The 10,916-nt window shown below is 38.2% G+C and overlaps 1 protein-coding gene across 1 annotated transcript in view; it reads right to left on the bottom strand.

Moving 5' to 3' along the window:
- Window positions 1-10,916, bottom strand: part of ATP13A4 (ATPase 13A4) — a 126,065-nt gene that overhangs the window by 38,863 nt on the left and 76,286 nt on the right. The window contains exons 13-17 of the mRNA XM_011381415.1: window positions 8,261-8,322; window positions 4,442-4,592; window positions 2,764-2,850; window positions 2,381-2,534; window positions 1,115-1,226 (exon numbers count right to left, since the gene is read on the bottom strand). Of these exons, the coding sequence (XP_011379717.1) occupies window positions 1,115-1,226; window positions 2,381-2,534; window positions 2,764-2,850; window positions 4,442-4,592; window positions 8,261-8,322 (566 nt within the window). The remainder of the gene's footprint in view (window positions 1-1,114; window positions 1,227-2,380; window positions 2,535-2,763; window positions 2,851-4,441; window positions 4,593-8,260; window positions 8,323-10,916) is intronic.

Raw genomic sequence — 10,916 nt, 5'->3', positions numbered from 1 at the left:
TGTGTAAATTAAAAAGAGATCGTATTGTTTTATTCAGTTTTACCAACAGTTTTAAACTATTTCACAGAGTCACTTCATTGACAGCAAGACTGCTAATGGTATTTGAGATCTCAGTGTTTACACACCTGTATCAGTCTGCATTCCTAGCTGTTGCAGCCCTAATTTTCCCACTCACAGGTGCAAGCAATGGATTGCTTCATTTTGTGGAGTGGGCTGAGTGTTTACTGACCTATCTATTACTTCTTATAATGCAATATATATTTTGCTCTTATTTTGACTTTACATAGTGGCATTATATTTATTTTTACAAAGAGTACATGCAGATCATATTACATATGGATTTTACTTTACTGTATTAAAGGAAGTGGTACAAAATATAGTTACAATAATAAAATGTTGAGTCTGACAGGGTAGAGCACGAATAGGTAAGACCTCCCAAATTTCAAACCCTAAATAACAAAATAAGTCTTGATTATTTGCAGCAGTGTTACCAATAATGACTGACAGAGTATTGGACATGGCATTGAAGGTGAAATAAACACAATAGCCTAAAAACAGTGGAAAGTAAAACAACAAATAAATTTGTGCTAATAAATACTCCTATCCATTTTAGCTTTTAAGCATTCCCATTTTAATCTATACATATCAAAACGTTCTCTAGAATGGCCCCTCTAGAATGGCCCCTCTAGAAAGCTCTTCTTGTTTTTCTACAAACATTATCTAGATATGTGTTAAGTCCAAGCTACATTTTTTTCTCATTAACTATATTTCTTATCAAGAATTGTTTTTTCAGACAAATGTTGTATTTTCTAACCTTCAACTAATCACCAACTAGAATTAAAAAATTAGCTCCCTGTATTTGGTTCAAAATGAGAGCATGGCCATAATTTCAAACTCTCTGAAACATTGGTTATATTCATATATCTGTTTTCACAAAGTTGTACAACGACATCATATTTCACAGTTTATACAGCCATCTCTCATACATTCTCCCAGTCAGTGTTCACATCAGCTTTGCGATTTAGGCAGGGCAGGGATGTTGCTGAGTCCACTGCTCAGTCTGGTGCATTTTCCCACCAAGCCAGTCCACTTTGTCAAAATCCTCCCCATTTACCTCATCAAGGCAGTGGTGTGGTGGTCCATTTCCAGCTTTTTGTAGGCCAGCGCTATGACCCGGAAGCCCTGGGTTGTGTAAATCTGAAGTTCACTAATAAAACTAGTTGGTACTGTTTAGAAAATAACAGAAGATTAATATGCAATATTTACTCAGTTGTACTGGTGGAGAAAGTCCTTAGAGATTCAATTCTTGTCCACAACACCCACCTCTAAAAAAGTACACAAGTCAGTGGGAACCCACCCTAAATATAACTACATTATCAGGGTTGACTTCTTGTGATCCTGTGAAACTGAAATGAGAAGAATGCATTTTTAAATAAAAAAAAAGAAAAAAAGAATTTAAAAAGTACATAATTTTTCTCTAGTTTAACCAACAAATATTTATTGACAATCTACTATGTTTTAAGCATTGACTCTGCAAAGATTAAACTGCAGGCCCTATTCTAAGGATCTCTGTTTAGTAGGGTAATAGCCAGTAGACTAACAATACAATTGAAAGAGATCATTACAATGATCTATGCAATTTTCATATGTGGAATTCAAAGAAGACACATCTGTGACCTTTAGAAATTGTGGTGTATATATCAGACTGGGAGGAAGTGGTTAGATGAAGGAAAGAAAAGGGCATTTTGGCGGAGAGCCATGTACTCAGGCATGGATACATGGGACAGCAGGCCTTGAGTAGTTAGTTCAGCTCAGGGGAAGCACAGAATATGAGGACAGCTGTGGTAAGGCATATCTGGAAAGTTTGACAGGAGTCAGATCACACAGGTCTTATATAAGATCCTGAAGGAGTATGAGATTATCCCGGAGCCTGTGGGAAGCAACAAAAAGTAAAAAAGCAGGAAAGTGACAACAGTTATACTATGTGATGAAAAAACCAGTTTGCTCAGAGTTTCATGGATGAGCCAGGGCAGGGAAGACTGGGGTCGGCAACTACTGAAGTGATCCAGTAGAAGTGAAGAGGAGGGCCTGAGGTGATGGAGTGACAGAGGCATAGATTAGCAATTGACACAATAGAGGCATTGAGGGAGAGGGATCGATCTGGGAAAAACCCTAAATTGAGGGGAGAGAGAGAAAGGTAATATCATTCTCCAAGGTGGGAAATATAGAAAATGAGAAAGATAAGCTTGATTTTGGTATTGAGTTTGGGATGCCAATGAGACATCTAATTGGTCAGTGGGCAATTGGATTCATAGATCAAGTGCTGAGGGGACATATTTGGGCTGGAAATACAAATTGTACTACAAGTCTATTCACTTACCTGTCTCAGGTTGGCAAAAGCTGACCACCTTCTCTGGTGCGCCTTTCATGAATGCCAGACGGTCACCCCCCATCTCTTGGACAATGACTGTCATCCTTTGTAGTGCTGATGAGAATGGGAACTGATGCAAGATTGCAATTCCTTCCACAGGGACCTGGTTGAGGGATGGGGAAGGGAGAGGGCACACCAACATAGCTTCTAGCTACTGGGAATTAACTGCTCCCCGCTCAATCCTTGTTTTAACAGATAAAGGAAACAAGGTCTCCTCAATTTTCATATGTGGAATTCAAAGAAGACACATCTGTGACCTCTAGAAATTGTGGGCCCAAAGGGACTTTCTGTTTGAGTTTGGGTGTCGTGGGGTGCATGACCTGGAGGCTTACCTGGCTGGCTGTTTTGCAGGGTTTAACTACCATAGCATCTGCCGGCACTCCCTTGATGTGGAAATCGTCCCCAGAAATAGCCATTTCCTATTTCACAAATGGGATACTTTATTGTAGAGATTTATTTCTTATTTATCCTCTGATACTATTCTCAAACCCTCCCCTTGAGAAAAATCCTCGGAGCACCTCAATGTATGCTCAGTGTCTCTTCCCTTAGCTGGATGGAGGTGAACCAGTCTTATCTCGCCACAGAGAAAAATAAAGCATTGAAAATGCTGCGGAACTTGAAGGGCAGACGCCTTTGAATTATTCATGCAATTTATCCTGCCTTCTCTGTTGGAATGTGCTGTATAAAGGGTTCAGTCTCCATTTCTAAAGAGCTAAACTTGAAAATAGTGAGCATGAATAGCCAGACTTACTGTGTGTGAGGCAAGCACCTTACTGTCTTTCTTTACCTGGAGTTCACAGCTGTTCCTGCTCTTCCCTCTCTGTCTAATTTGGACTGATGATCCTCAGGGTGAGGCATGGCAGGGACTATTGATGTACATGGTTGATGTTCAGTAAACACCCAGTAATTGCTATAATAATGACCCTAAATTATAGTCAAAAGAACCTTTTGCCCAAAGATGTCAAAATGCTTTGTAATTGTCTCATTGAGTGGCTGAGAAAATCTCAGAGAGGAAATTGTAATTCCTACTTAAAGATTCAAACACAGTCACCCAGAAAAAATGAAGGCTTGGCAAAGTCACATCAGCCTGCTACAGAACTGTGCCCTGTTAAAGTCGAAAGGTACCCTAAAGACTGTCTCCTTCAGTGGAGCCCAGAGCTGTACCAAGCTGCAAGGAGTGGAGGTGGGATGTGGCTAAGTAGGTGGGGATGTGTATTCCCGAAGCTTTTTACCTTCACTCCCCATCTTCTTCCCAGTCCAGAGCAACTCCAACTATTTGTTTTTTATAAGGTGATTCTCAATAAGGTTTCTTTTTAAAAAAAGATTCCAGCTTTCTTGTTTCATTTCATGTGAACACTGCTGGACTATTTCAGTCTCCTCATTTTAAGGTCATAGGAGCCAAGCCTCAACAAGAGATGACTTTACGGGGTCAAGAGTTCAAGCAGAACAGAGCTAAAACCAGAACCAGGAGAGCCAGATTCTTCTTGCTATATGACACCATTTGTTCTTAAATCTACTTCAAAGTCTCAACAAAAGCTCTCGTGTTTTCCTATTTATTGTTTTCAGTTTTAGAAACAAAATCAGCACAAAATCAATGAGGATAAAACTCCTGGTAATAATGAGTTATCCTAAGCACAGAGGACAGTGATGTTTCCTAATCCTCACGTTCTAGAAAACTTTGAAACCAGACATTGTTCATACTACAATCTGAAGATTTGGAAAATAGTTATATAACAATTATAATTATATTCATACTATCGAGCCTGTAACGTGTGCCAGGCACAGTATCAGGAATTTTTTAAGTGTCCCATTCCATTTAGTCCAATAATCCTACAATGGAGATATGACGTACAGAGGAGGAAACCAGACTTAGATTGGTTTGCCTCTCACTGCTATATGTACTCCATATTGGAGACCTCATATTTTATAAGTATTGAATAGCAGTGATAAAGCCTGTGTTGCTCTGGCATTGAAAAAGCTTCTTAGATTCTCTACAGATTAGAGACTTACCCAAGTGGTAGCTTCAAACATTTTGAGGTCCAAAGGGTCTCCCTGGATCGTCTCATCGAGAAGTATCAGAGAGTGGCAGCTAGCCATGGCTGCACACAGTGGGCCCCATGGCAAAGCCCTGCCGTGGACAAAGCTGTGGACTTCCTGGAAGCTAAAAGAGATAAGGGAAAGGACTTCAGTTGTATTCCTCCATGCAAAAAATAGAGCTTCTGGAGGTGACTATCTTTGTAAAAGTAATTTAATATACTTTGGTACTTTATGTACCCACTCTCTAACAGCCTCCCCTTCAAATTAATAGTGCTTCATTCAGCCTTCATCTCTACATGAGTTGAATGGGTATGAGAAAGATTTCTGAGGTTTTTTCAAGCTCCTTCTTCTCTCTTTTCCTTATGCTTTCTCTGGTACTGATTTAATACCAGAGATATGGAAGGAACTAGAAGTATCGCCCTTAATTCTAAGCATCTACTCCCACTCCAACTACCAGACCACTTTATTTCCACTTCTGTGAGTCAGAACAGCCTCACTCATGCTATGGCTATTTGAGTACGTTAGCTCCTTTGATCGATCCTTCAGGACAAGGCTGTGTCTACTGTACGTCTCCCCCCAACATATTTAATGTTTGGTCAAATTAGACAGTCAACAAATATGAGTGAATAAATGAATGAATTCATCCTGGAAATCTGAAAGACCATAATGGTAAAGAAATAAATCCTAAAAAAATATTTTTCAAAAGGACACTGCAACCCCCGTTTCTATCCTGGCACCTAGTGTCAACATTGCAGCCATCATCACCATCATTTCTTATAGAAGTGGCTTCGCTTAAAACCTACTGAGATACTACTCAAATGTCACAAGCACAGTGCTTTCATTAATTCAGGGTTGAAACCATAAAGTTTAGCCTCTGGTCCATTAGAGTCCTCGGCAACCTTGTCAGTTCCTTCTTAAATGTATAGCACAGGAGATGGTTCACAAAGCAGTTTTTCCCAGGAGGACTTCTGATGGCAGAAGGTATTTCCTGTGTCAAGGCAATATCTGTTTCTTGGAGCCAGTTAGATTCTATTTGTTCTCCCTCGTCCACATGTCAACTTTTGTGGACCAGCTCAGCTATATCCCCTCTTACCCTCCCTTCCTCTGGGATTACATAGGAACCTCCAGCTATGCTTTCAATGTGTAATTTTCAGACCACTCATCTTTCTGGCTATTCTTTCTTTAAAAAGTTTTTTTTTCATCATAATTTGTCTTAAAATGTGGTCTCTAGGATCAGACTGTTATTTCTCATGATATGGACACTGCAATTAAATACTGCCTTAGGTTGCTCTAGCTTTTTTTTCTTGAAAGCATTCACGTCACAGTGTTAACTCATAATTCAGCCATATTTGTTCCTGGCTTCCTCATTCAAGCTTCTCTAAGAGCTCAAAACCTCTTGGTGATTACTGACCCTGTTGATCATATTTATTACATATATCAAAGGATAGAATTATCTTAGTGGTTCACAATATGTCTCTGGTATTTTAGTAAACATCTAAAAGGAAGAGGTCATCAGCAGTGCAATTAACACAGAAGCTTAAGCTCACAGCTAAAAGCAAACACAGACCAGGGAAAAAGTAATCTTATTTTTAAGATGACACACACACTGTCATCTGTATGTAGTTCTAAATACGTAATTCTGAGTTCCTAAGGATTGGGCTAGACTCTGGTTTGCACAACAAAGAAACAGAACTCTGTTATTCCTGTCCTTGTGTTTTTATTTGAATGCTTATGATTTATCAAGCTCAGGTTGCCCAGGTATTGTTCCAATGGTTCTCGAAATATCTGGCGCATTGGGCTGGTCCTTTTTTGAAAAGATAAGAATAACTAGAGATGAGTTTATCTTTTACAAAAAGATATTTAATAGCCGATAATTCAGGTGCTGACTTCGTATCATTGAATCTATTGTCTCTCATATTGTGAATTAAATTCAGCAACTTTTTAAATTTTTTAAATTGTTCTTATAATCATTTGAAGACGACTTTGACCTTTTTGAAGAAAAACAGGAGAGAGCGGTGGGCCTAATTAATCAATAACCTAAATATTATATCAAATGTTTCTATTTAAACTTGGCAAGTTACTTTTAGAAATAGAAAGTTTGGTAAATAAGTTGATATCAGTTCAATAAGTAGAAGAACATTTGAAAGACAGAACACATTTAGTTCAATTTAGATGAACAAATATTTACTGTGCATCGATTGGTACAGTGTGTGTGCCTGATGCAGTGCTACAGCATTAGGGACACAAATATAAATAAGAAAAAGACTGTTCTCAAGATGCTGTTCAGATATTTGAATAAATATATTATACTTTTTGTATATGTTGAAACAAAAAAAAATATTAATGAATAAGGAGACCAGATATATATCCAAATCTATATTCGAGGGAAAAATGAAGAGAATTTTAGAAAGTTTAAAATTTTTAAAAGTCCTCTTTTGTAGACTAAAGCGATTTGAAACACCAGGATTAATTTTTTTAACCCAGAAAATAGATTTCTTTTTAAATATGTTCTAATCATGTTTTAGTATGAGAATACATTAAGCACCTGTAATTAAAATATTTTATGAATAAATTGTATGTCATCTGTATAATGCAGAGGAACTACAATACACCTTTTATAAACAAAATTGTTTGTGATTTAATTTGTGTGAGAGGAAAATATCTTCATTAAAAAATGTCAAACGTTTTCTGGTCTGATCACACTGGAAATTGTAGTAGAGAGGAAAAGCAGGCAGAGAAGTAAACTCAGCCATGGCCACAAGAGGGCCAGGAGAGGGATGTGCAAATCTTCACTACCATGAAGCTGAAAACTGCCCAAACTGAGGACTTTGCAACAGCCGAAAAGTGGAGTTCAAAGAACTAGAATACCAAGGAAAAGGAGTACACTGGCTCCAGTTCCACAGATGTTCCTTTTACTGAAAGTCAGTGTACACAGGTGAGAACAGTGTCCTTCCTCTAGTGCACTGAAAGGCTTCGGTTTGTACCAGGAATGTTGCCTCCCTGAAGGACAGGTACTGGTGTTGTCCAAATTGGGTACACTGAGCCAACCTCGGGCCTCTGACTAATATAGTGACTGCAAATTACATTTTAGCAAGGATTTGAATGCAGTGTCAAAACATCTCCTTCACCTCCTGGTTTTGTGAATGGCACGGGACAGGGCCTGGGGTGGGGAAAACACACATTTTAATGCAGAGTATTAGTGGAAGTATTCAAGAGCAGAAATTAAACGAAACTGCTGTAGCAACCACTGCTAAGCCAAAGCTAAAATGTCTCCATTATTAGTTTTCAAAAGAAAACACAGAGTTCTGGAAAAAGAGAAACTGTGTTTAGTCCAAAGTACTGTAGAAAAAAAAAAAAAAAGAGGAGCGGTCTACAGAAAGTAACCTCATAGGGTGATCTGATCATAAAATCTTAACTGGGCTGGGCATGATGGGTAGTCACACCCCAGGCATATAACTTCTTTACTAAAAGATTTATATTTGCCTTAAGCAAGCCCTGTCCATTGTTTTTGTACAACTAGGTTAACACGCCTTTGAAATAAATATAAATACCTTCAAGGGAGCACATAATCGTGTTAACTATTCTATAATCCAATCCCCACCTTGCTTTCTCCCACCTCCATGTACTCTTCCCTATGTTCCCTCCTTAATTTTATATGCATAAAAGAAGCTGAAAAATTGTTATTCTCTGGAGCATTTGAGATCTTGCTTTCTGCCAGTTCTCAGTTTGGGCTCAAATAAACTCATAAAAATTCTATACAGGTTTGGACACTTTTCTGTCAACAGTACTCACCCATTCTTATTGCAGGGCACGACTCCCCAGAGATCCAAGCCATCCCTTGTTAAGGTGCCTGTCTAAATAGAAAGGAGTGCTCAGTTCACTCTGAAGATCTCGCTTCCCATTTCAATAGGAAAACATACGTCACAAAATTTTATCAAGATCAGCACTTCAAGCAAGGACACGGTCAGGTGGGTATCTGGAGTCCCGGGGGAAGATTTGATGAGCTCATACCAGTTGTATGACATGCTGGCACTTAATCCCTCTGTACTTTAGTGTTCACAGTGATAAAAGGAAGAAAACCATATCTGCCTTACATGTTTCAGAGGCTTGTTTTGAGGACCTAAGGGCAGACTAAATGGATGGGAAAGTCCTTGGTAAACCTGTAAAAACTATAAAATAGGTGAGTTTCAGTTTTTATAGAAGCTAAAAGTATGTCATCAGAAATAAGTAATGGGTGTAGAAGAGTTTTTTACTCTTCTAAAGAAATGGTTTGCTATGTGTGTGACACATATTTGGTTAAAAAGTGCTTGTTGGTATTTCTCTCAGTGCAGTATAATAATAGTATAATAAAGAACTGGTAAAAACACCCAGCTGTGTGACCTGGGCAAATTATTTAACTCCTCTAATCTTCAGAGACCTTATCTGTAACATGGTTATAATCATACAGGGTTGTTGTAAAGACTAAATGAGATAATACAAATAAAGTGCTTAATTTACTATCTGGCATAGACTAGGAACTGATAATAATGATAATTACTTATAATTATTATTTATTTTGTATTCAAATTCTTGTCACAATTATCTCTCTCACCCTGTTTCTTTTTCCAAGCCCAAGGATGAAATGATCTCATAAATAAAATGTCCTTCCTTATGATGCTAGTTCGATCACAATATAGTATTGAAATGGTGGCAAGAGCCATGCTAGCCTTCTGTTCTTGGTGGATGACACTGATATTCCAAAATACAGCTCTGATCTCTTTAATTCTCTGCTATCAAAACTCTTCAATGTACTGTTTAATGGATACGGATTTTATGTTTGGGAAGATGAAAAAAGTTCTGGAGATGGATGGTGGTGATGTGGTTGCACAACAATGTGAATGTACTTAAATCATTTAAAATGGTTAAAATGATAAATTTTATGTTATGTATATTTTACTATACTGAAAAATTTTTGGAAAGAAAGGCAACAATAAAAAATAAAAATAAAAACCTTCAGTGGCTTCCCACTGCCTAAAGAGTATGTAACAATTTTTTAGCCAGATATTCAAGGTCTACAAACACCTCTTGTCCTGCTCTTGTCAAAACCACATTCTGTTGCTCTCTTGTCTCTATGCCTTTGCCTGTGTTTAACTGCCAGCGATGCCCTTCTACTGCACATATGTTTTTTAATTTTCTTTATATTGTGATGTTTTGACATCTTAAAAAACCTTTCCAACTGGAGAGACACTGCCTCTTCAGGGCTAGCCAGTTCTTGGAGATAGCAAGGGACTCAGCCCAAAGCATGCCTCTGATATGCAAACTGACCAGTGGGGAACCACGCCTCCTCTATCTCATGCTCCCCAGGAAACAATATTCCTCTGCCTTAATCATCCCAAGGCCAGAAAAAGGACAACTAGAAACCGTCCTCATAGACTGATGCTCATCATAATCATTCAAATCATCTACAATCATCAGCTGTTTACTCTGCCCTGTCTTGTCTTTCCTGCAGAAACCCCAATAAGGGCCATGGTCTAAGCATTTCCTTCTCCTGCTTTTCTTCCTGATCAAAACTTGGCATTCCTCCTGTGGCCCTGCACGGTGAGCTGTGCCTCTTCTTTGTAGAAGGACTATAAATCACATTAAATTTTTCTTTCAACAGTCACCTTTTAACAGTCACCTCTCCCTGTCGCCTTTTTAAATTAAGACCCAGGCACAAAACAGTCTTTTATTTCTATCTTACCCTGTCACAGCTCCCACTTTCACCCCAGTATATATGTTTACAAACTAAAAAAATACATTCAGGAGAAGGTAGATTAAAAGGCTGGTTGGGGGTATATGGCATATAAACAAGGATAATTTTAAGCAATACACTGCAGATGAAAAAATACATCATAGTTTGATTGAGGCTTTCTTGTAATCAAGTCTCATAGCAGGGCATACCTAAATCTCTTCCCTTTTATATTCATTCATTCATTCATTCATTCAATAAAGACTTATTGAGCCCTGACTATGTCAGGCAATATTCTTAACGTTAGGGGTATGCAGTAACTATAATAAAAGGTTTAAATTTTGTTCTTTGTATAAAGGTTTTGATATTTTAATTAATTGTGTTTTATGGACTGTTGGAGCTGACAGGACCCTAAAAGATTCACCCTTCTCTACTCTCTCTTCTCTTAACCCTGGAATCTGAGAGCTCAAGAGACATATCTCATATATCACACAGCCAACTAGATATAAAATGAAGTCAGGTATCCATATTCTATGTTTCCTACCTTACAAGAGTATAAAGCACCTGTATATGATGACAATGATGATAAAAATGGGCATGAGAATGAGTATGAAACACACATACCTTGTCAAAGCAGACAAGGTTTAATTGTCCACATACATTGATCCTCTGGGGGCTGATGCAAAAGATGCCTCTCTTCTTCAGCCTCCTCTGGGCATAGATAATGCCTGTGGTTAGGGC

The sequence above is a fragment of the Pteropus vampyrus genome, unplaced genomic scaffold (assembly GCF_000151845.1).
Source record: "Pteropus vampyrus isolate Shadow unplaced genomic scaffold, Pvam_2.0 Scaffold14, whole genome shotgun sequence".
NCBI classification, from domain to species: Eukaryota; Metazoa; Chordata; class Mammalia; order Chiroptera; family Pteropodidae; genus Pteropus; species Pteropus vampyrus.
This window is presented reverse-complemented; position numbering and strand designations above follow the sequence as displayed.